A 26,421-nucleotide genomic window follows, 5' to 3' on the forward strand; every position below is an offset into this window, starting at 1 on the left:
CCATTTATGAGAAGGTCTAGATATTAGATCCCCTGGTTTCTCCCCAGTGGCACCTGGGGTGGCACCCCATGCTGGCAAAGATTGAAACTGAGACCACCAAATGAATGGAGAGGAAACCGGCAGCCTCTCCTACAGACAGCATGGTATGCCGTTCTGTACCACTGAGCACCCAGGCACAAAGTCTCGTATTTCCATTTTTGGTGCCACAGTACCCTGTTCTTTTCATCTGGGGGTTTGGGGATACGCAAAGCTAGTATTCTGCTTTCAACCTTTTCTTCCCTACTCTGATATAGAGGCAGTTTCATGCTTAGGTTTAGGGCAGGGGTCCTGGAGAAAAGTGGTCAGCCTGAGGAGTTGCAGCTGTGACATCTTAGCTACAGATGACATAGGACATACTGCCAGGAGGACATCCGAATCCAGGAGGACAGTGCTTCCCTTGGCACACAGAAGGCCTGCCAGAGGGGTTCCTGGGTGGCTTGTCCAGGGAGTGACTGGGATGCTGTCGGGATCCTGAAGCGCAGGGCTGGGCTCTGTCTGCCTGCCACATGTGCAGTCTGGGGCTGTGTGTCATGGCTCCCTCCCACTGCCACCCAGAGTCTTCAGCCAGGAAACAGGAAACGGATTTGGGCCTCCCTCTCCTCGCCTGGTGGGAGAGAGTTTTATTTCCACCCTATTCCGTAGGGGAGCAAGTCCATGATGTGCACAGTTCACGTGGGCTCTTACTGGTTACTTGTTTGATGGGCTCATGGCTCATTTCCACAGCTCAGGAGGGGTTTGTTTGGGTCCTTGATGAAGCTGAAACTTCCTGGGGAAAACCTTCTCCATTAGACTCATCACGACTATTTTCTTTTCTCAGAAGTGGCTTTTCTCAAGTACCGTCACAACTCGTAACTGGGAAGGAGCCATTCTTAAATGACCTTGGGTCACTGTCCTACTGTTTGGAACCCACAGCCATGAAGGGGAACATAAAACCCCTCGGCACACTGGGGTCCTTGCAGAAAATCACTTCTGTGCTGCTTGCTTTTCAAAGCATGTTGCTGTCAGTTCTCTCATTTTCTCTTCTTTGGAGTCCTGTGAAGTGTTTAGGGCAGGCTTCATTATCTTGTATTATAGGTGAGAACTGTGAAGGCTAGCATTGCTTGCACCAAGCCACGTGACTTGGCCGTGGGAGAGCCACAACCAGGAACCCCATCACTGATCCATTTGTAAACCATGGTGACACTGCCTGAAGTGCTCCTGTCATGTGATGGCCCAGGTTTCTAGCTTCCTGCTTTATCTCAGGCTTCTCCAATAGAGGTCTAGCAAAGTGTCCTTGTAAACGTTGACGGAAGGGCCAAGCCCAATGTCACCTGTTGTGTTGGAAGTGAATTCTTTGAAGCTGTCTGAGCATTCTCTGTCTTTGGTTCAAACCCAGATATCGATGAGTGTGCCACCAGCAACGAGACGCTGTGTGCGCACATCTGCATCAACACCTTGGGCAGCTACCGCTGTGAATGCCGGGAGGGCTACATCCAGGAGGACGATGGGCGAACGTGCACCAAGGGAGACAAATACCCCAATGATACCGGTGAGTGGGGCAAGTAAAATTATCTTCCTCATCAGATGGGTAAGTAGGTAGACAATTGGGAGCCCAACAGGGTCCCTCAGGAAGCAGTAAGCAGGAAGGGGCCTTTATACAAATGGGAGGTGGGACCCGGATAAGAGACAGGTAGGATATAGGTCAGGCCGCTTCTAAAGACACCTAGTGAGAGCGATGCCTGATAGCAGCCAGGGCTGTGAGCTGCTGTGCAGTTGAGGACACTCTCCACCAAGCAGAGGGGTATGCTCATGGGTGAATCACCAGAACCTGGTTACATGCTTATACCAAACGACGAGGAGCAGAGAGGCCAAAAACGGTGTGTTCTCACAAAGAAAATGCACTGAATGTACATTGGAAACATTTCCATGTAAGGCAATGCTGCTCCAAGTGTATAGCCCGTGGCCCTGGGCCTGCCCAGGAACTGTTTCTTATTTGATTCACGATTGGATAAAGCAGAAATTGAGAGTGTTTAGAAACTTTGTCTAAATCCAAAGATTTATGCTTGTATTTTATGTCTTATTTTTCTAATAATTCATTTTTATTGTATTTTGCAAGTACAGTCCACAGTGAAGTGGAAAACTTTTTGAGGCTGGCCTTTCCTCTCAGAGGTCGAGAAGCTGATTTACGTTATGTCAGATTCAGCAGAGATGTCCGATCACTCAGGGACAGGATCAGCCTGAATGTTGGGTTCCTGCCTTATCTAAGTCTGGAGAGGAGGGAATGAAGACAGGAAGAAACCGTGTGCTCTTGCACCCTACACTTGTAGGCCAGGAAGCTGCTGTCATCTTCCCGAGCTCAGCGCCCGGCTCTTCTCTCCCTCCCTTGGGACAAGAAAGTAGCAGGAACACCATCTGTCAGGAGATGTCAGCGGGGCCTGGGCCATCTCTGGGTGGGGTGGGGGTCCTAGGGCAATCCCATGTTCCAAGAAATGCAGGGAGATGAAAAGTCTAGAACTGTCTGGGAGCTCAAGAGACAGTGACCCTTGAGTATAGGCTGAGATTCAAAAAAGGGGGGAAGGCAGTTGCCATCAGCTGAGGACAGCAAACAGCTGGGGACCAGTTGCCTCACAGGGAAAAACCGTAAAGCGACATCCTAAGAAACAACTGGGTTGAGTTATGAGGAAGCCACCATATTTTAAAAGTAGATGCAAAATATCGGTTTGGGGCCAGCTCACGATTGGGCAATTTGGGATAGTTTGAATGAATCAGAGGGCTTGGTGACACTCTTTAAAGCCTGAAGCATGTGGGGCCTCTCTACACTCAGAGGTGCTTCCAGCAGGGGAAACAGCCTTTTTTGTCATAAGGGTTGATGGAGAAAAAAATTTCAGACTATTTTTTTTATTCAAAATTAAAATCACTTCCTCTTTGTCCCATGGTGGAGAAGGGAGGGAGGGGCAGGATAAGTAACTTGCCTCTTTGATTGTATCCGTTTTTGAAAGGAGGAATCTCATTGAAAATGACATGCAGTCTTTTAGCCACTGATATATTAATGTGTGGGCTGACTTGAGAATTAGCAGCAAGAAAGCAACTTCTAGTTTTTTGTTTTGGAATTGGATTTCCAGCTCTGCGCCAAGCCAGGCAGCCCGCGGGCTGTGGGCTGCTCCACCGGGCACTTGGTTGTGTCTTTGCGTCCCGTTTCTATCCTGGTGAAATCCTGTTTACATGGGCATGCAGGGCAGCCTTGAGCAACCCGGGCTAGTGTAACCATCAGAAACAGCGACAACAACAAACGCAGACTGCTGAGTGTCAGGGTGCATCTCCAAATAATAGGACCCAGCCCTGCCCAGGAGTACTTCCCACCTGGCGGGGTAGAGTGGTCCCCCCAGAGACCTGACCTTAACTAGCGGAGACCTGAGGAATCGGATGGAATTTCCAGAAGCAAGGATGAGATTGTACACGCTGGATCTACCTGTTCTTTGCTCTCAGGCAGCCTCCATCTCTTGCAGTAATTCCTAGGTTCTCCAACCACATCTCTCTTCTGTCCCCACGGCAGTGAGTCACCCACAGTTGCCCTGCTCTGTGGTACCCTAGGGATGGCTCTGAGCCAGAATGCAGTGACAAGGTGGGCCTTGCTGGGAGGCGCTCACCTCCTGCCTCTTGTTTTGAGAGTGTGGACCCAGAGAGGGGCCCAGGCTGAGGCTGGAGCACAGGAAGGTCTCAGTGCATCTTTGAAATGAACCATCTGTTGTGTTGAGTTGGTCCTGGGACCATGCTCCTCTCTTTGTTTCCCTGAGAGATAATTATACTTCTTAAAAAATTTTCAGGGGCCAGCCCAGTGGCACAGTGGTTAAGTTCACACATTGCGCTTCAGCAGCCTGGGGTTCCCCGGTTCAGATCCCAGGTGCGGACCTGTGTACTGCTCATCAAGCCATCCTGTGGCAGGCGTCCTACGTATAAAGTAGAGGAAGATGGGCACGGGTTAGCTCAGGGCCAGTCTTCCTCAGCAAGAAGAGGAGGACTGGTGGCAGATGTTAGCTCAGGGCTAATCTTCCTCAAAAAAAAAAAAAAAGAAAAAGATTTTCAAACACAGTTCCAGTACAAGAGATCGAGAACTTTAAGGGATAACCAGTTTGACTTCTAAGGCTGAGAATTCAGTAAAAAACTTGAGCTGTCATAATTATAAGGGACATAGATGTGCAATTGTTTTTGCTCTTTCCCTAGTATTACTGTCATGTAAATACGTATTTTGTCTCAGCCATTCAGATGTTTGGGGAAGGTGTTACTGCACCCACTTCTTAAGGATCCACCTTGCGAGTGCATTAAATGCTCTGAGAGAGATTGCCATGAAGAAAGAATGTTAATTTTGATTAAACCTACCTTTCCCAGAATTATTTTCTTCAGAAACACCTATAAACATCTCAGCGATGATGGTGTCCTCAGAAATACAGTTAGGAATATTCTAACTTATTAGCATTGAAGAGCTGAGCTCTGGCAGTCCCCACTCCCCACCCCCGAACTGGGTTAGGTCCTCTGGTCGACTTTCAGACGACGATGTTTTCATCGCTAGATGAAGCAGTGGAGGTCCAGAGGGGAGCCAGTTAAATGCTGCGGGCTGCCGAGCATCTAATGCACAAAAACAGGACGGTCCTCCTCCGCTCTGCCCTACTGGGAGAGAGTTTGCTCATGTTTACAGTGACTTCGGTGGGAGATGTCCTTCTCTTTAATCAGCAAGAACTGTCTGGTGGTAGTACCGCTGAGCTCCACTGTAACACAAAACTCACCGCGCAGATCCGCCTAGGTTGCACATTCTCTCCTCTTCCTCCTCCCTCCTCACCTTCCTCCAAATATAACAACTACAAATAGTTTTTTAAAAAAAACTGAACACCTCTCTGTTGTCACCCTGCCCCACTGGGCCCCGAGCAGCAGAATTATAAAGGAATTTCTCGGTATTTCATTTTCAGTCACTATTCAGTCACTATTTTCAGGAGACAATTCAGTGTCTCCTGAGTTCACCACATAGGCACAGAGGACTAGCGCTTGGTTTTAATATTCTACTAAGAAAAACATTCCAACACCGGTAACCCAGGACATTGCGGGGTAGGGACTGAGAGGAGTAATTCATACATGTAATTAAGATTACGAGACGGGACAGGCGGCACATTGTATGCCCTGAAAGTTAGAGGCGTAACTCAAGTGGTGGGCCACTGAGAAAGCGTTGCAGAGGCTGGCTTTGATGGTTCTAGCAGCAAAAGCAGGTGTCCTGGATTCACTGACAGCTGTGATGCCGCGGAAAGTTCCTTGGCTTGGAAGTTAGGAGAGCTGGTAGCTGGAACCAGCTGAGTGACATTGGGCAGCTCCTGGGCATCAGTTTCCTCCTCCGTAGATAAGAGTATTGGACTAGATGAGCTCCGAAGAGGCCTTCACCCTTTTTCACAATTGGGTGTGATTTAGCATAGGAGACGTAAGCCCCTACCAGCCCTGTGAGCCCCATGTGGCCCTCATTCCTTTATCCTCCATCTAAGGGAGTGTCCAGCCTTGAAGACATGCCCCATGTCAACACCTTCTCAACAGAAAACCTTCCTTACAGCATCTAGAAGATGAATAATTAACATCAGATAGTCAGCTCAGCAATAAGAAAAGTTGGGGGCCTAGTGAGCCTGCCTCTGGAACAGAGTCAGCTAAGTGGTGTCATCTGTTTTAGGGTAATAAGCCCAGTATTTCATCAAGGTCACTTTTTTTGATGAAGAGATAATTATTGAGTACAAACACATGGGATCTGAAACCTCCTCTCCCTCGGCCTGTTTTTTTGGTTAAACTTTGCATTGTCCAATGTCTATAACGTTATAGTTAGAGGAATTTAAAATTGAACACAGCCTCCGCTAGTTGTTAGAAAGGCGAGCGGAGAGCAGAAGGGGCCGGCCTGGGCACTGCCTCTGACAGTTGAGAGGTTGCTGTGCACGCACAGACATGGTGACACAGCCGTCTGGCTAATAGGCAAGAATGACACACAGTCCCTTTTTCTCTTTGAAAATATGTGGCTGGAGCCACTTCAGTCATCCCAGGGAGCCTGTAGCACCAGTGAGGAGACAAATTAAGGACATGTTGGCTCCACAATAATTAGCTTGCTGGTTTCTATTTTCCAACATTTGTTTATTTTCTGATAAAGTGACCATAGCCCCTGAGATCACTTATTACAGTTCAAAGTGCCGGGGACAGCCAGGTGTTTCATATAACTTTCAAGCTCCACTAATCCATAGATCGTGGTGCTCAACCTAGGGAGCTGTAAAAAAAATGCTGGCGCTGTTCCCTTGTTGTGACCCCCGATGGGTGGGGTGCAGCCTAGTCGGCGGGATTTTTGAAAGCACCCCCAAGTGGTTGTAATGTGACACAGGACTGAGAACTATTGCCAGGGCACAGACCTGCACTGTCAATTTTAAAAACAAACATATTTTGTTCCTTTGTGACACTACCCGCATGAAGTATTCTGGGAACATTCTTTAGTTTTTCTGAGTTTATTAAATATTATTAATGTGGTATGTAAGGAATTCTATTTCTAATGCTTAGGATGGAGATCCTGCTCAACACCAGTCAAATTTAGAGCTACACGCCCCCATGTGGCTAATTTGTAATATTACAACTTTTAAATCTGGGCGGGTTGGAGCAAAATGTGATCCTTTACCCAGCTTTTCTTGGAGACCCATGAGCACAGCATGAATTGAGGGGACTGAAAACATACAGAGTCAGAGATGTCTACCCAGATTTCTAAGTGAATTATTAATGTAGCATATGCAGGATTATCTTAGCTCCACGTTTGACATTACTGCAGACAAATTGCAGAGTGGATGAAGCCCAGTTCAGAAGAGACTGTTCCAGGTCTACACACAAAGGAATCACGTGTTTTTATTTATCTTCAGGCCCTCTGAGAGCTCCTTCCAAAGGATGATGTAAAGAACCCGACCCCACATCTATAATTTTGTGGAGAACTTAGCAATAGCAACGATAACAATGATACTCACATTTATGGAGCGCTTGCCGTGTATTAGGCACTGTTCTGGGAACTTACAGGTGTTATTTTATTGACGCCTCACAGCGACCCAGGTCACAAGTGCTGTTGTCATTTTACTGCCTGAGGAGCAGACGATCACAGAAGCTGCGACTTCCAACCTAAAAGGGACTGAGTGGCAGCATCAGGATGCGAATCCTGATGGTCTGACTCCACCAGAGCCCTCGCTGCTCACTCTTGTGTTACCTCCTGTGTCTGTGGAAGCTTCAAAGGCTCTTGGACAAAGTTAATCTTGATCTCTGTGTTCTGATCATTTCAGAAAGGGACAGCAAACGGGCCTGGCACCTTCAGGTAAAAGGTCACTCAGTGGAGCCTCTTCCCCGGAGCAGGGATCATTGAACTTGGCGTGTCCTCAGTCACCTGGAGGGCTTTCTCAAAACCGCGCACTAGGCCCCATTCCCAGGGTTTCTGGTTTCTGAGTACAGGCACCCACATGCTGCTGGTCTAGTGATCACACTGGAGAACCGCTCACCTACAGCGTGCCTGGCAGATGCCTCTCAGGGATCCCCAACAGAACTCCCAATAGTGGGCTCACTGCGGCCCCACAATGCCCGATTCAGACCCTGTAAGTGCACTTCTCTGCACACAGCAATCTGGGAGACCTAAAGCAAATTACTTTCTTTCTCTGGACCTTAGTTTTTTTTTTTCTTCCCCAAATCTGTAAAAGAGATTGAACCTGGTAAAGAGGTTTATCATCATGAAACTATCAAGTTGCCTTAATGACACCAACAATTGGAAAGTTCAGCTGAGTATGGAAGAGTAGAAATGGAAAGATGGGTTTTTAACTCTTGTTCATGATGACGTGGCTCTGCCAGCAGGACTGGTTCCTTAAAAGGAAGGTCAATCACAAATCGCTAAGCAGGTGTCCTCATTTATTTTGCATTCTCAAAGGCTCACACAAGGCCTGGAAAATGGCAGATGCTCCGTAATGGGAGGAAGGGAGAGTGGGATGGATGGATGAACAGATGAACCGATAAGTGGATGAGAGAGAAGGGTTTATGGCATCTCAGCTAGACAGAGCACTGCTTCACTACTTCAGTCTGCTCGCTTAAGACATGTGTTCCTAGCTTGTGTGCTCCAAGCCACAGGCCTCCCACGAGGTGCAGGGATGGGGGTGTGGCCAGTGAGCTCTGAATGCCCAGCGCTGTGCTGCAGGTGATGGTCTGAGATCTCAGCTGCCAAGTCGCCTGTGGGCCCCCTCACCTCCCAAAGAGCAGAAACGCCGGTCACCATGTATATCACCAGGAAGGGGACTGACCCCGTGGGAGAGAGCGGCTGGGCTGCACGAGGAAGGTGCACCTGAGCGTGGAGCTCTCCCAGTGCACAGCCCATCCATCCATGTGTCACTTTCCTAGGGCTGCTGTAACAGAGTGCCACCATCTGGGTGGCTTAAAGGGCATAAGTGTATTGTCTCAGTTCTGGAGACTCCAATCGGAGATTGAGATCAGGCAACCCTGCCTGATCTCAGCAGGGTTGGTTTCTTCTGGGGCTGTGGAGGAGAATCTGCTCCAGGCCTCTCCCCTAGTTTCTGCAGGTTTGCCAGCAGTCTTGGCATTCCTTGGCTCCCGCTGCATCACCTTGATCTCTGCCTTCATCTTTACCTGGCATGAAGTTGGTGTCCAAATCTCTCCTTTTTATAAGAACACCAGTCAAAATTGGATTAGGGGCCCCCCTACTCCAGTATGACTTCAGCTTAACTAATTACATCTGCAATGACCCTATTTCCAAGTAAGGTCATGTTCTGAGGCACTGGGGGTTAGGAATTCAATGTATGAATGCGGGTTGGGGACATTTCAACCTATGATACCCCATCTCATGAACATTTGTTGAGCATCTGCTATATGAGATACCAAAAAGCAGCTCCGATTCTTAGATGGCTTACACGCTGGCAGGTACACTAGTAGCACCTCCACAGGGAAGCCTGGAATACCCGTCATTTGAGTGGGACACGTGGTATATGCTGCCTGATCTCAGAGGACTGCAGCATCTATGGATAGAAAGAGTGGGCTTCATAGAACATTTGAACTGGGTCTTAATAGTTGGTAGGATTCCACAAATGGAGACAGCAAAGAGGGCTTCCCAGAACAGAGGAGGAGTAAGAAAAGCATGTGAGCCAAGAAGCCCAAGAAATGACTTGGGAGATGTGTTACTTGACTGTCCTCGGGTGACATTCCAGGTAGCAGTGGTTATCTGCTCCCCTGGCCCAACACCAAAGGGCTTCTGAGCTAGGAGAGTTTGCACTTGCCTGGGTGTCAGACTGTCCTGCGCGCCCCCCCCCCCCCGCCAACAAACCCTCATACACCCTCTCACGCCCACCCTGGGCCTACACCACGCCACCCTCTGCACAGGCCTGGGTAGTCTGCACCTACCCATCAGTAGCAAGCTGACCCAGGTGTCTAGTTTCCCCAGCACACAGGCTTGTGTAGCCCATTTCGGTGCCAGTAAGATGAGAGCTGTGTGAATTCTTGGCCATGTCACATTTAACTTACCCATTCATTTATTAGCAAAATGTGATTTTACAAAAAGCCCTTGGAGCTCCCAATGCTCTACAGGACAACACTGGGCCCTCCACAGTGGACAGGCCAGATTGCCTTCCCAGCGCCTGCCCCATTTGCCCCAGATGGTGTGTCCAGAGTGTCTGGCATGTTTTCTATCCTGGCTTCACATCTCTGCCCAGCCTCTGACCCCGCCCGGCCTAGCCATGCTCCCTTTAAACAGTAGATTATCAGAAGCGATGAAGGCCAGCTTTATGAGCCATGCACCCGAGACCCGTTGCCTGAGCTGGGGGGATAATTTACAGCGTGTGATCGTTGGCCCTCGGAGGGGAGTATAAATCACGTCAGGTTGATAGAGCCTGCCTCCTGGAAAGGCACTGATAAAAGGGCCGTGGTTCACATTTTCACACATAGAGGAGGAAGACGTTGGGATGCTAAATGGGAATATCTGAGCCCAAAGTGTGGCCAGGGCCCCTCCCCTGTCCTCTGACCCTGGCGTGCTGTCAGTGACCTGGGAACTGTAAAATCGCCAGCTTCTATCCCTCACACGTTCCCCTGTCAGCCGCTCTGCCCTGGGCCTGCCCTTCCTGATGCTGTCCCTCTGGGTCTGGATGTCCTCCGGCCACCCAGATGGACCGAGCCCGTCTCCCCTCTCAGGGCACGAGGAGAAGTCCGAGAACGCGGTGAGAGCTGGGACCTGCTGTGCGTCGTGCAAGGAGTTTCACCAGATGAAGCAGACGGTGCTGCAGCTGAAGCAAAAGGTACGTGCCTAGTGTGTCAGAAAGCATCCCGTGAAATGGGAGGAAGACTTGGCAGAGAGAAAGCGGAAAGATGTTTAGATACAATAAGAAAATCAGTCGTCATCCACGACCTCATTGAGCATTCACTGAGGTTGGTGCCGGCTAGGTTTGGACTGGATGCTTTGCCCACCCGCCCTCAGCGCTGACCGCCTAAAGGGCAACAGAACACGACAAAGGCGGGGGTTGATGAGGTGACTGTTAAATGGACTGCTGGGTAAGAGGCACCTGGCGAAGCTGTGGAGAGGATGAGCTGTGCCTAGTGTGACTTTTTGGAAAATAAACATGCAGACACGTGGCCCTGGGGCAGACTTAAAGACTTCCCTTTTACCTAATATTTTATCGATAGAGAACATCCTCCCCATAAACTTCCATATGCTAGTGATGAGTTTCTGCAGCCGCTTTATTTTGCACATTTGAAAGTTACAGCCTGTGCTTTGTCTGGGCTCCCCGCACCTCAGAAAGCAGCCATTTAGATCCCTGACTCCCCTTGTAAAAGGCTCCCACGCATGCCGGACGGAGGAACAGATTTCTGGTAACGTTGTTATGCTGTGAGTAATGCCCCGTGATGGATCCAGTGGCCTGATTTCTGGAACAACTGTCCTGGACCCAAATCGGTGGTATTTGTTATACCTAAGGTCAGTCAATTCACCAGTTTGTCAGTGACTCAGAAATTGTGCTATGCTGGTAACACATAAACTTACTGGTTTGTTTTTTCATTGCTTCCACTCAAGGCTGTTAGTATGTCAGAAAGGCGTATAGAATCTGTTTAACTTTGGCATCTATTTATTCTAAAGGACAAAAGAGTGCGCATAAGACAACATTGCTTTTCGGTGTTCAGCAAACATGCAGGCAGCCCCTAATGAGAACCACGGCTGCCAGGGAAACGTGCAGGTCAACAGGCTGAGAAGAGGAAGGGCGTTGCAGGCCTTTTGTACGTTGTTGGAGGATCTGTCAACTTTAACAGAGACGTGTCCAGCCATGCGCTGCACAGTGACGTTTCAGTCAACAATGGACCACATATACAACAATGGTCCCATAGAGTAGTACCATATGGCCTAGGTGTGTAGTAGGCTATACCATCTAGGTTTGTGTAAGTTCACTCTGATGTGCACACACAGATGAAATCACCTAATAACGTGTTTCTCAGAATGTCTCCCCATCGTTAAGGAACGTGACTGTAAATATATATAGGCGATGCATAATCATGATCTTAAATAATTTGTGATCCAATAGGGAGCCCAGGCAGGAAGCCTTGTAAGGATATCAGTATAAACATAGATATAAATAAGTGCATCCCACACAAATGTCCTCAGGCCAAGCTTGGATTGACATTAGTATTTATTGAGTGAATCCAAAAAAGAGTTGATGGAAGAAGTAGGTTTGTATTCCAGAGGCCAGAGGGTTAGGGCTTGGGAGAGGCAGTTGATCGATGTCTCAGGGCCTAAAGCTGCCCTCAGTTTCCTTCTCTGGATGGTCAATAATCCGAGAGCTAGAGGGAAGCTCTTCCAGCCTGGATGATCTTTCGGATCAGTGCTGCTAAGTCTCACAAGTTGTTCAGAAACTCAGTTGCTAAATAAACATCTGGCATTCCCTTAACCTCCCTGCAGTGTTTTATGATCCATGAAGGAAGAAATATTAAAAAGCTGAAAATTTTGTGTCACAGCACCTGTCACCTTAATGGCCCTGCCATAGAGTCACATACAAATCCGACAACAAATACATCTTAATACGCTAGTAACTCTCGTGCAGTTAGGCTGGACTGGAATTGGTTCGCCTTAGACTCATTCTCCTACAAGTGCCCTGGGGCAGGTCTGAGCCAACACTGACACTCAGGGAGCGTTATGAGAAGCAGCTCATTTTTAAAGGTGCCTGTTAGAATGTGTTGCATTCTGCAGTTTCTCAAGCATTTTGTATCCAGGATCTCATTTCATTCTCACCATGACCCTGTGAGAAGGATGCTGATATTCTCCTAGAGGTGAAGTCACTGCCCACGAGGCGGGCCAGACCCACCCCAGGTCTCCTCGCTTCTGCTCCTGTGCTGGTGTTGGGATTGTCGGTTGGTTTTTAACTTCATCTACTGCTGATGCCATCTGTTCTGTTCAAAAAAGAACGTAGGACATCTGCCTAGATAAACGTTGGCTAAGAAGTAGGGACCTGGTGTTCTGGACCGTGACCAAGCCCACGGTGTAAAATGGTTTGCAAATGTTGAATTGCCCCTTGAGGGTACAATGGGCAAGATCCCAACTGTGGCAAACTTCACAGGGCAAATGCCCTGGGTTCTTCAATGGGTGAATCATAAGGAAAAGAAAGAGGTGGGGCGGTGACTTGCAGATTAAAAGAGACTTAAAAGATCACTTTTTAAATGGGCAAGATTAAACCATAGGGGCCAGCCCAGTGGTTAAGTTAAGTTCACACGTTCTGCTTCAGCGGCCTGGGGTTCGCCGGTTCAGATCCCTGGCGCGGACATAGCACCGCTTGGCAAGCCATGCTGTGGTAGGCGTCCCACATATAAAGTGGAGGAAGATGGGCACGGATGTTAGCTCAGGGCCAGTCTTCCTCAGCAAAAAGAGGAGGATTGGCAGCAGATGTTAGCTCCGAGCTAATCTTCCTCAAAAAAAAAAAAAAAAAAAATTAAACCATAGTGTCTGGCATGCACAGTTCGGTGGTAAATTATTTCTTTAAATGCAGGAGGTGATTAAAATCAGGATAGCGGTTACTTGGAGGGGAAGGAGGAGGCTGTGATTGGGTCAGGGACATGCGGGGACTGTTTGACGTGAGAGTGTCATTGCCACAGAGCAGTGGATGGAAGTGTGAGGAAGGATTCAGGAAGTGTTTGTGGAGCACCTGCTGTGCCCCACCGTGGGCTGGGAGAGGGGGAAATAAACACGGTATACAGGAGAGTCCTACCTTAAATAAGCTTGCTGTCTTCTCTGGGGAACCACGCCTATAATGTAAGTCAACCAACACTGGGCCAATGGAGCAGCGCAGGCAATGGAAGCTTCAGAAGTTAGAGGTCCAGGAGGTTTCAAAAGCATGAGCAGATGTTCAACCTGCTGGCTGCACTTGCTCACTCTGGTGCCGCCTTTAATGCCAGGCAAATATGTGGCTTCTCAATCCTTCGTGACTTCCTCTGCTACCTTGATCTAGTTGCTCTGTTAAGTGGATCTTCTCAGGATTGTTGGGCAGATGAATCCATGTTAAAGTGATGGTAGATTGCCTTGCCAAGTATCACTAGTAATATTAAGAGAGGCAGCTTGGTGTGGTGGTTAGGAGCACAGATTTCAGAACCAGATTGGCTAAGGTTAAATCCTGGCCCCACCACTTGCTGATTGTGTAACCTTGGGTAAGTTATTAACCTCTCTGTGCCTCAGTTCTATTAAAAGAGGATAACAGGGGCCAAGCCCATGATGCAGCAGTTAAGTTTGCACATTCTGCTTCGGCGGCCCAGGGTTCGCTGGTTCGGATCTTGGGCGTGGACCTACGCACTGCTTGTCAAGCCATGCTGTTGCAGGCATCCCACATATAAAGTCGAGGAAGATGGGCACAGATGTTAGCTCAGGGCCAGTCTTCCTCAGCAAAAAGAGGAGGATTGGCAGCAGACATTAGCTCAGGGCTAATCTTCCTCCAAAAAAAAAAAATAAAAAGAGGATAATAATAATACGTACTACATAGGGTTTTCATGATGATCAAGTGAGTTAATATTTATAAAGGACTTAGAACAGTACCTGCCACCCAGAAGGAACTCTGTAAATGTTTACCAACTAGGTAATTAACTTTAATTATATGACCTTACAAAGTGCTTTACTGGCAGTGTCTAACTGATTTGTACTAACAGCTCTGTGAGGTAGATGCTTCACTATGGAGGCTAATAGGAGATAATGATACTCATAATTCCACTGATTGGAAGCCAAGACAAACATAGACTCTTCTGAGTTACGACAGCCTTCTTCCCCAGCCCCTGCATCCCATAAGCTCATCCTCTGCTGAGTTTGTGCAGCAAGTCAAGCAGGAATTTGGGACAGCTGCCTCCACAAGGCCGGTGCCTTTCTTTCCCGCTCATCCTGCTGACACATGGAGGAACTGACGGGAGCTGGAATGTAATCACCCAACAGGAGGTCAGCCAGGAAACTGAGGTCAACATTTACTGGATCACATCATGACTTTTACAAGGGAGCAGAGAGAGCTGGAAAGGGCACGGGGGAGTGTCTCTGAAGTCCATCCACGTGGAGGTCCCATCCTCCAGTCTTGCATACGAAATTTTAAATCCAAAAATGATCATCTGGTCCAAACCTCTTGTTCTGTAGACGTGAAGATGAGAATCTGGAAGGGTGAAGGGACTTACCCAGAGTCACACAGCTACTTAGAAGCAGAGCCAAGAGCATCTGCCCTGGGCAGAGCATTTCCACTGTGTCCATGGTGGCTGCTGGAGGTTACTAGTCTGGAGGCTGAGCCAGGCATGTTGAAGACGTCATCGCTTTCCCTCCCAGCAGCCCTTTTGGGTGGATGGTACAATCCTCATTTTGTAGATGAGGAAATCCAGGTTATGAAGCTTATTTCTATTGGAAGTAGATAACTGGATCAGGCTTCAGCTGCCAGTGTTGACACTCCGTCCCCTGGTTGGAGTAGATTTGCTTATAAATTTCCCTCCCTCATTGCTTCACTCCAGTTCCACCCTGGGGCCACAGGCACACATTTGCAGGTGGGAGTGGTCTCTTGCTACGACACAGTGACACCAGCACCATTGTAAATAAACTCCTGGAATGCAACTGGGTCCTGGGAGTGACTTTGAACCGTGAACTCTGACCTGAAATTGTACAAAACTGACTCAGATTGCACAAGATTTTAATTCTTATGGTCACCCCTAGTGGATTCTGAGTAATGGTCATGGGGGAATTGAGTGCCATTCCTTGTATCTTTCAGGGAACACTAGGTCTTCTCAAAGCGTGGGGGAAGACCATTTATCTGGAAGAAAGTGGGTGGTCAGGAATCTCCTAGCTCATACCTACGAGGCTCTCCTTACCCAAAGATGTTAATACTAGCTGGGGGCCCCTCAGCTTCCTAGGAGTGAACGCTTAGAAGTGCTACAGGTACCGAGGGACCTTTGGAAGACAGTGTTGTTGCTTCTTTGAGCTTCCTGCCTTCTGAACCTTCTCACTCCCTAAGCTGGATAGACCGCAGTGAAAACTGCAAGAAAAGAAAAAAAAAACAAAACTCTGGAGGACGTTCCAGACAGGGGAGCATCCCAGGCTCATATAGGTCACCTAGGGCAGCTGAGGTGGGAATAGGACCTTGACCCCAGGAGAGCCTGACACATGCTCCCCGGGCCCACGAGGGAGACTGAGCAGGAGGAGGATGAGCAACGCCTTTGGCCTCATGGCTCTACTCATTCTTCATGCCGGGCTGCAGGGGTACATACAGCTGAAACCCTCTTTGGTTTCCCATGATTTTGCCTTTTAGAAGTATTGCAAGCACTTCATTAAGGGGCTGGTGGGATACGGGACCAGGGTAGTCACCTTGCCAAGGAGCTGGAAGAATTTGTTCTCCAAAGGATGTAACAGGTGAAAGTTGTTTGCCGAAGTGCAAACCGCATGCTATCATGACCACTTTTCATTAATATTGGATTTCTTCCATCAGCAAGAATATCTGTCTCCATGAATAAGAAAAATCATCAGTTTCTAAAGCTGGATCAAGATGGCCTCAAACCCAGCAGCCACCCGGCAGGAGAAGGGGATCTTGGCCAGAGGTCACCATCAGAATCCTGTTTTGTAACAGGCCTGCCAATCATTCCTAAACCTCCATGCCCAGAGGTAGACACTAGTGCGGGAGACCAAGGACCTTCTGAAGCCAGAGAAGGTCATCTCAGACAGCAAAACTTTCCCAGGCCTCCCTGGAGCCATTCACAGCTGCATCTTAGCTGCAGTTCAGTGGATGTAGTTCGCACTTCTCCATAGGCACCCTCTGGGCCTGGGCGTGGGCATTCAAGATCTCGTGATCATCTTTCACTCCATTTCCCTGCCGTGATCCTGTGAAATCTCAGGGTTATTTGTGTGACGTTGTCAACAGAGTGTGCTTCACTCTGCCCTATCAGAACTTGACTGGGCGTCTCCAGTCTCTTGGGGCAGGAGGAAGTCCCTGAGAGAGGAAATGAGAGGTGAGACATGCCAACTGGCCCATGAAGGTGGAAGGTACAGAAAACTCCATAGTGGTTCCCATCAACATTCAACTCTATGTTCCTTGCTCCCAAACGTTGTAATTCAGGGTTGATAGGAGCCTCGGGGGGCAACTTTGCACGATTTTTGATTTAGTGCTCTTTGATGATGTTGAACCCCACAGGGCACAGCTTGGTCACAGTGGCAGTTGGCCACCTCTGATCACATGCAAATAGTTGGCACCTCTTTCGAAGGCTGAGGTCCAAAGGTGGGTTTAGCACATCGGAGCACTCCCAGAGCCTGGGTGCGATCTGCCATGCGTGGCCTTCTAGTTTGCGTTGCCCTCTGGGCAGAGGGTCCCCACACAGGGCCTCACCCAGGAGGATGTGGGGACAGATGCAACCTGCTTCAGAAAATTGCAGAGATATCTGGTTTCTGTGGGATTCCAGGATCCAGAGTTAATCATCTGGGGATAGCTCTGAACCTCAGAAATGTGCCTTTCTCTGCTAGATTTTGTGTCCCTGAATCAGCTTCTTGGAAGGAAGAGACTAGAAGGACCAATTATCAAGCACTTAGTATGTCCCAGGCCCTGTGCTGGGCACGCAGTATACACTTCCTCATTTAATCCTCTCAGTCCTAAAGGCGAGTGTTACTGTTCCCTTCTGTCGGTGAGGAAACAGAGGTTCGTAGCATTCAGTTCTTACTGAAAATCTTACAAATCCACAGGTTATTGCTTCTGTCATTTTCTATGCATTAGAAACACTAAGTACGGCCCACTCTCAGAGGCTGGGAAATTAGCCTTCATCTTTTGAAGGTACGAGTGTCAGAAAATTTATGAATATGTGTTAAAACCATCACAAATCACTGTCTCCCACTAGCTCCCAAACACCTGAGTGTGTAGGTAAGTGTAATCCACATTCTTAGTCCTGGTTCCATGGCTGAGACGTCCTTAAGAGCAGGGACCATGTCTTGGTCACCATGGTCACCTTAGAACCAAGCACAGCGCCTGGCACATAGTAGGTCTCAAATATTTGAGACATAAAGTAATTAAATAACAAATGGAAAGTCTGAAACAGGTAGATTGCATTAATTAATGGTAATAATGAGTCTAATGGTGATGTCTAGGCAATCTGGAGCTGATCCATGTTCACCCAGTACCTAGCTGGAGGGAGTTCAACATTCAAAACAACATTCAAGTTGTTTTCACGAGAAGACCTCTGCGTTTAGAAAGAGGATCTCTACAGTCCCTTTGGGCTCAAACTAGCTCAGATAAAGAGGAATTGCCATGAAAAGGCTTTGCAGCATCTGCAAATAACAGAAGTGCGCAGAATCTCCCTGGCAATGGAGCCTTCACTTCCTGACCAAGGTTGCTCTTCTCTTTGCAGATTGCCCTGCTCCCCAACAGTGCTGCTGGCCTGGGCAAGTACGTCACTGGTGACAAGGTGCTGGCCTCAAACACCTACCTTCCAGGACCCCCTGGCCTGCCTGGGGGCCAGGGCCCTCCCGGTGAGTGTGGAGAAGGGCATAGAAGGGTGATAGTCCCCAGCCAAGGCCTGCGGAGAGCTCATGTTTGGTGGGGGCTGGATGGACTTCCTAAGCTTCCATGGATGAGAGCAGAAGCAGGAGTCCAGGGAGGCCCCACACCGGCAGGTGAAGAGGGCCTTGGGAAATTGGGTCCTGAAGCCTGAGAAACCCTCATAACCAAGAGTAATTTGGGAGAAAAAGGTCATTGTCCTGGGTTTGGGTAAGACTCTTAAAGATCATTTTAAGTTACAGAGAAACAAAATGAAAAACTATTTTTTAATGTTAACATATACAAAAATAGATTGGTATAATGAACTCCTGTGGGCTCATCCCCCAGCCCTGGCAGCTTACGGCCAGACTCGTTTCTGTTATTCCTCAATCCTCTTTCCTCCTTCCCTGATTATTTGTCAACACGTTTATATCAATATTTATTTTTATATCTATATATTTTTCTTTAGAAGTCAACCTTATTGAGATAAAATAAAATTTTAAATTACAGTTTGGTGAGTCTTGACAAATGTATGCACCCTATATCAAGCATTTACTAACCACCCACCTATATCTATATCAAGATAGAGAACATTTCCGTCACCCCAAAAAGTTCCCTTGTGCCCATTTGCAGTCTACTCCCCCTTTCCCACCTCTAGGCAACCACTGACCTGCTCTCTCTCACTGCAGTTTTGCCTCTTCTAGAACTTCAGAGCAAGGAGTCTCGCAGTGTGTGTTCTTTTTATCTGGCTCTTTTCATTCAGCATACTGCTTTGGAGATTCACCCTATTGCTTTGAAGAAAATCCCAAATGTCCTATCATTCTGTCAGAAAATACACTATGATAACTTTAAAAAATAGTCACAAGATGTTTTGTATTTTGAGTCTCTCCATGATAGATAGATCAATAGATTTTTTTTTCACACCAGTACAGGAAATGATATTAGGGTTAGCAAGTGATTCTAAAACATGGAGTATCTTATCCCTGATTATCATGGCTTAGCTAGCAGTGTGCTAGGTGTTGCAAATGACCTCCTGACATTCTTATCAGGACGATAACACACGTAGACTGAAAGCAACTAGAATAAAACAGTATCTGCCTGCCCCACGTAAGCACACAGGTGCTTCCTGCGTGGGAGCTTAAAGAGGAGAGATCACTGTAGCCTCCATGGTTGGGGACTTGGGGTTTGAGCTGGACGTGAAAGACTGGTAGGATTTGTCCACGCAGGAAGGACAGTGGGTAGATTTTAGTTGAAAGGTCAGCAAGAACAAAGGCTCAAAATTCTTCTCAAACTATTTCTGTTTTCTTCACATACATTTTCATCTCCTGGTTTCCATCAAACACAGGTGGCCTGGGTCTCAGTCTGTACAGAGAATAGGAACTGGTCCAGGACTTTGGTTTATCCTCTTGTTCATTCTTGTGGCCTGAGCTACTCTGGGTCATGGTGGTATTTTCTCCAGCAGATGCCACACACAAGCAGCCTCTTGCTGCTTCTAAGTAGACTGAGGTCTCTCCTTAAGAACTGATTCCTAGCACAGTGTTCTCCACCCTTCTCTAAGAGAATGCTCTCGCTCTGCTTCCCTGGAGGAACTTCCTCTCGGGACAGTCCACATATCACTCCAACAGGGACAAACCAGGAACAGGGAGCCTTTGGCTGTCTTTCTTCTTAATGAATGATTTGCTAGCTTTTCTTCCAGTTCTGTCTGATTCCTAACATGATTTGAGCTGTCCAGGGTCCTTGATGGAGTAGCGCTTGATTGAGGGCTAGCTTTTCCAACGGACTGTGCCTTTGCTTTCTCCTCCAATCCTATTTCCTTCTCCCTCCTTACATCCAGCATAAAAGTTTGTGATGCCCTCCACTGAGATGTGTTAGGGTGGCTAGAATGATAATACGGTTTCTCTTACTCTTAACTAAAATTCCAGCCCTGAGGCCTGTGACGAATCACAGACTGGGTACCAGTATACGAAGCTACACTGGGTGGGAATCCTTTGGCTTTGGTGATGGGGAAGTGCTCGCTGCTGCTCTCTGCCCCCCCCCCCCCCCCCACTGTTATATAGAAGTTGCTGACATTTGCACATCAAAGCCCCACATTTTAAAGGTCCTTGACATATAGTATTCCTAAGGCTCATTGATTGTGTAAATGAGAGTAAGATATTATCTCTGGCCTGTCATTGTGCTATTGGAGGTATTTAGTTTTAGGAGGGCTCGGGTCCCCTTTCCACATAAACTCTTTCAGGGTGACCTGGAACCAGCTTTGAGAGTAGGGATGTGAGACACGTTTGGATGGAACATTAACTGCCTTTAACTTTGGCGTAATTGTTCTATGAGCTAGAAAAGACTTCCCCAAATATGAAAACTCTGAAGTCTTTGTTTCTTTGTTTTCTGGTGAAAACAAAGTCATCCCGTCCTGTCACTGTGCTCTGCCTATAGTGGGAGCTAGATAGGATCAAAAAGTAATTACTGTGTGCATTTGAAAGAGACATCACTGAGGAATAATTACAGCACAACAATCAGCCCAGCCTCTTCAGTGCAGTCATTTGACATGAAACATTTACTAAGCAGCCTGCTATGTACCTGGGACTCTGAGGGTGTGCTGACAGTTAAGACATGCCCCAGACACTCACAGAGTTGGCAGTCTAAAACGGGTTAAAGCCAATATCCTTCCATGTGCAAAAGAATGAAGTTGGACCCTACCTTACACCAGATACAAAAATCAACTTAAATATAAGACCTGAAACTATGAAACTTCTAGGAGAAAGCATTCATGACATTGAATTTGGCAATGATTTCTTAGATATGACACCAAAAGCACAGATGACAAAAGCAAAAATAGACAAATAGGACTGTATAAAACTTTAAATCTTTTGTACATAAAAGGATACAGTCAACAGAGTGAAAGGCAGTCTACAGAATGGGAAAAAATATTTGCAAATCATGTATCTGAAAAGGGGTTAGTGTCCAGAATATAAAAAGAACTCCATAATTCAACAACAAAAAAATCAAATAACTCAATTTAAAAGTGAACAAAGGACTTGAATAGACATTTCTCCAATAATACTATTCAAATAGCCAATAAGCACATGAAAAGATGCTGAACATCGCTAATCATAGAGAAGTGCAAATCAAAACTTGTGAGATAACACTTCACACCCATTAGACCTGCCACTATCAAAAAACTGAAAATAACAAGTGTGGGTGAAGATATGGAGAAATTGGAATCTTTATGTGCTGTTGGTGGGAATATAAAATGGTGCTGCCACAAGGGAAAAGAGTATGAAGGTTCCTCAGAAAATTAAAAATAGAACTAACACGTGATCCAGTAATCCCACTTCTTGGTAGATATCAGAAGAATTAAAAGCAGGATCTTGAAGAGATGTTTGCATACCCATATTCATAGCAGCACTATTCACAACTGCCAAGAGGTGGAAGCAACCCCAGTGTCCATCAATGGATAAATGGACAAATGAAACGTGGTATACACACACAGTGGAATATTATTCAGCCTTAACAAAGAAGGAAATCCTATTTCATTCTGTAATATGGGTGAACCTTGAGGACATTACGCTTAGTGAAATAAGCCAGCCACAAAAAGACAAAGGCTGTATGATTCTACTTACATGAGGTATCTAAGGTAGTCAGATTCATACATACAGAAAGGAGAATGGTGGTTGCCAGGAGCTGGGGGAGGGGGAGATGAGGAGTAGTTTTTCAGTAGGTATAGAGTTTCAGTTTTGCGTGATGAGAAAGTTCTAGAGCTCTGTCGCACAACGATGTGAATGTGCTTAACACTGCTAAACTACATTTAAACATGGTTAAGATGGTAACTTTTATGTTATGTTGTTTATATGTTGTTTACCACAATTCTTTTAAAAATACTCCCAAAGTGCCCACTCTCTTTTGCCTCATCTCTACCGCTGATGTTCGAGGCCTAATGCAGAGGTGAACATGCTGGAGTCTGCACTAAGCTGCACCCTACCACTTAGCAGCCACAACCCCTGTGGAGCCAGCGAGGTATTCCCTCACTTGTGTAGCTGATATATACAGAAGTGAGGGGATACCCCAACCCCACTGCAAGCCCAACCCCAGCCAAAGTGGCTGTTTACAACCCTCCATGTCTGTGGTTAACGGTAGATGAGACCTATAGATCTCTTCGTCATCAACCCCCATGATGGTTCGTACAACCAAATTCTGGCATATATACAAACGATCATTACAAGCAGGCACAAAAACAGTCATATCGCTTATTCTTAAACTCAGTATTCTCCCAGTGCTCTGTCAATTTAGGCCTCTGAAAAGAATTTAAAAAAAATTTTTTTAAACCCTCAATGTCTACGTGGACCAGGCAGGTAGCATAGATGAATGAAGGGCGCTGGGCTTGAGCAACAGGGAGTAAGGAGAATTGAACTAAACCCAAGAGCATGTGGCCCCATTTAAAGGGCAGCCCTACATAGAGCTCCGGTGATTGTGCCAGTGGGAAGATAGAGGTCCACGTTTTAGTTCTTCCTGTTTTCAAACAGAAGCCAGAAACTTCTGTTTTTATATGAAATCTCTCCATTTTTCACTGTTAGGAAATTCAGGGGATAATAATATACATAAACAGGGTATATATATCCATGTACGGAGTGTGTATGTACTTGTGTATATGTGTGTGTGTATAGAGAGATATCTATATGTACATGTGTGCATCTATACATCTAATATTTACAGATGTATCTGTCTATTACACACATGCACGCATTATACTATACATATAATGGTGCACAATGAAGTAAGCTGTTAATTCTCTTATGGGGAAGGGAGTGCCAAGATGTTTTTGGAGAAATGTGGTCTATGGTGATTAGATGAGGGTGGAGGCAAAGCAGAAAAGGAGGGAAGAAGAATCTAGGCTGGGTGGTGCACTATAGCGTGGTTTATTCTCGAGAATGGGGGCTAAGAGGTGATTAGGAAGGCGGCAGTGGGGTAAAACAATGCCCAGAGAGGGAGCAGTCATGACCTAGTGCACCAGGCTGAGGAGTGTGAACTTTATTCTGTGTGCCAAGGGGCCCACTGCAGGCCGTTCTACTTCTTTTCCTCAGACTCCATCTACTTGTATCTTAGACTGTTTGATGTTGTCCCGCCTCTCTTGGATGCTCAGTTTTGCTTTTTTCCCCCTCTTTTTTCTCTTTGTGTTTCATTTTGGATAACTTCTATTGACTTATCTTTAAGTTCACTGATTACTTCCTCAGCTGTGACCAGTCTGCTGATAAGCCTAGCAGAGAAATTTTTCATCTCTGATAATTGTGTTTTTTCTTTCCAGCATTTCCATTTGACTTTTTTTCTCTAGTTTCCGTCTCTCTGCTGAAATTCCCCATCTGTTCAAGCAAGCTGTCTTTTCCGCTAACATCTTTAACATAGTAATCATCGTTATTTCAAAGTCGCTGTATGATAATCCTAACATCTGGGGCACCTCTGAGTCCGATTCTATTGATTGCTCTCTCTCTTGACAATGGGGGCTGTTTGTTTTGTGTGCATGGTTTTTTTTTTTCATTATTTTTGTTTTCTTTTACTCCTTTTGTGCCCCCAAATTTTTGATTGAAGGCCAGGTATCGTTTGTAGAGGAAGAGTAGAGACTGGGGTACATAGTAATTATTCCTGGAGATGGGTGTCCTCTTCTTTTATCAGGCCACTGGCATGGAGAATTGAGTCAATCTAATGAGTCTTTGAGCTGGGTTTGGATTGATTGTTACTATCTTTACCTCCAGTGTTCCACAGTCTTCAAATTTTCAAATTCCTCCGATGATCGAGTACTGTTTCTACATGCTTAGTGGAGGCCTTGGGTGCTGATGGTTTTTTCTCAGTGGTTCTCAGCTTTTGGCAGCCCCTCCACCCCTCAGCCACAGAGAGGTTCTCCCTCCACGTTCTTGCTCTTCCTCCAGTGGTAGACTGCTGTTACTTCTTACTCTACGGTAGAGTTGGGGGAGGGGGGCAATTTTCAGTTCTCTGGTCCAGCTCAGTCCCCAGCATGACCTGTGCACGTGGACTTTGGGGTGAGATCTTCTCCCCACTGTGGCAGCCCAGTTCTGCTTTGTGGCCATGGCAGATGTTGAACAGGAGAGAGTTTCCTGCCCCAACCCCAGTAGTAGTGGATATTTGGGTCCTGCAGGAGAGTTTGCTGCCCCATCCCAGTGGCTTGAGACTTTTGCACCAAAGGGTTGAAAGTAGGAAAGTTCCACCGTAAGACTTGTTTTAGAAATAACATTCATATAGAATAGTGAAGAACAGGTGAGGGGCAAACAAGAGTGGTGGAAAACAGAGGGCCCAGCTGTGAAGCAAGAGTTGAGGTCAATAAAAAGAAGGCCTGGCAGAGTTTGTTTTTAGTTCTTCCATGTGTGAGATAGTGAGAGAGGTGTGTGTGTATCTAAACTCCCATTTAATACTCAGAACCACTCTATAAGGTAGATTTTTATTAGCCCAGATTACAGATGAAAAACTAAGGTTCAAAGAGGTCAGGCAACTTGTCCAAAATTCAAACGTAGGTCTCTCCGTTGCTGAAAGCATGCTCTGAACCACTGTCCAGCTGTATTAACCACCACCTTCCTGTGATCGAGGGGATACAGAGGAGCAGACAGTTATGAGACGTTAAAGAGGTAAAATGTATAGACCTGGTCACTTATTGGATAAGGAGCTTGTGGAAACAGGGAAATCTGTAGGAAGACTCTCAAGTTTCTGGACTGAGTGGATGGGTTACTGGTGGTCCATGAAAGGAGAGGAGGATGGGGAAGTCAATTTTTGATCATGTTAAATTTAAAATGCCTGTGGGACATCTCAGTGGAGATGTCAGAGGGCAAAGGGCAGAGTGCAAACAGAAATGGCTGCAAGGGGCTCACAGACTCTTGTCAGCCAGAGCCCCTTGTCATCCTCATGGGATGTGGAGCTAATGAGGTGTTCTTTGCTTACAGGCTCACCGGGACCAAAGGGCAGCCCAGGCTTCCCCGGCGTGCCAGGCCCTCCTGGGCAGCCTGGCCCACGGGGCTCAATGGGACCCATGGGACCATCTCCTGATCTGTCCCACATTAAACAAGGCCGGAGGGGCCCTGTGGTCAGTATTTTACCAAAGATGCACTTAATGGTGTTGGGGAAAGCATGTTCTCATCCCATGCTTTTTCCTTCTGTTAAACTAGATCTTTGTCTTGTAGGGTCCAGCAGGTGCACCCGGAAGAGATGGTTCTAAGGTAAGTCTTAAGAGGGGCTCCTTAAAAGCCTACAGCTGCTTAATGTTGATCTTTTGTGCAGGCATCAAGTGAAGCTCAGGCACTGTTTACTGTCCCCATTTTGCATGTGGCAAAATTGAGATATGAATACTCAAAGCTTGGAATACCCAAAGCTTGGAAGAAAATCTAAAAAACAATTTTCTTAAAATATGCGACTACTGTAATAACAAAAACAACCAAAACCACTCCTAAGAAAGAGTACCTTTTAAATTTTAAATAAGCCTCTGTGTTGTAATATTAGTGCGTGTTTTTCCCTTTAGGCAGTGTTCTTTCATAGGGCTATTTTGTGTGTGTCCCCATTTCTTTGATATGTTTAAGTCAAGAACAGGAGAAGTTCCGTTCTGTGCAAGTGGGAGGTTTTGCTTTGAGAGCTGCCTGCTGCTTACATCATAAAGAAGTCAGTGTAAGTTACTTTAGTAAGCTTCTAAGTCATTCCACACGCTGCCTGGAAATACAGGCATTCCTCTTGTCAGATCTGGCTTGAAAATATGTGGCCTCAGGGGAAATGAGAATGAGAGTTTATTTACCCAAGCAGATCTGTTGAAATAAGTGGTCCCTGCATCCAGCTTCAAGCTTACATTTGTTTCCGATAGAAAATATTTGTTGTTTCATGCAGGGAGATGGTTATGGTGATGTCTAAATAGAGACTGGTGGCAGCATCCACATGGTCCAGAAGGCTAACCCAACCTTTCTGCTTTTAGGGGGAGAGAGGAGCGCCTGGACCCAGAGGATCTCCAGTAAGTAGCGCCGTCTGTCCTGCCTCCCCAGTGGGAACGTTCTCAGGGATGCCACCCTGATGAGCCTGTAAATTTATCTTATTAGCAAAAGCCAGCCCCTTCCAGCCATCACTCAGCCTGCCCAAACAGAAGTCACGGAGACCTTTAGCAGCTCATTGGGATTTATTTTGAAAACTTGTTTTCTGTTGTTTTTTCTTTTATCATGGCTAATCTTTATTTGGAATGTCTTCTCCTAAGATACAAAACCCTAGTATGCCATGAGTCTGTTTTCAGGTATGTCATAACACATCTGAAAGGACTAGAAAAGAAATCTATGGGGTTAAGTCATAACTCTGAACATTTCAGAATGTAGCCGCTACTGTAACCCTAGCGAGTCAGATGACCATCCCCTCCAAA

General features: G+C 46.7%; 1 protein-coding gene across 2 annotated transcripts in view; it reads left to right on the forward strand.

The window, feature by feature from the left end:
• The window catches only part of CCBE1 (collagen and calcium binding EGF domains 1), a 247,532-nt gene that overhangs the window by 215,638 nt on the left and 5,473 nt on the right, over positions 1-26,421 (forward strand). For both annotated transcript variants that reach the window (XM_046672021.1, XM_046672020.1), the window contains 6 exons: positions 1,415-1,567; positions 10,234-10,337; positions 17,911-18,031; positions 24,977-25,116; positions 25,214-25,249; positions 25,990-26,025. In XM_046672021.1, the coding sequence (XP_046527977.1) occupies positions 1,415-1,567; positions 10,234-10,337; positions 17,911-18,031; positions 24,977-25,116; positions 25,214-25,249; positions 25,990-26,025 (590 nt within the window). The remainder of the gene's footprint in view (positions 1-1,414; positions 1,568-10,233; positions 10,338-17,910; positions 18,032-24,976; positions 25,117-25,213; positions 25,250-25,989; positions 26,026-26,421) is intronic.

This window comes from Equus quagga, chromosome 9 (assembly GCF_021613505.1).
Source record: "Equus quagga isolate Etosha38 chromosome 9, UCLA_HA_Equagga_1.0, whole genome shotgun sequence".
NCBI lineage: Eukaryota > Metazoa > Chordata > Mammalia > Perissodactyla > Equidae > Equus > Equus quagga.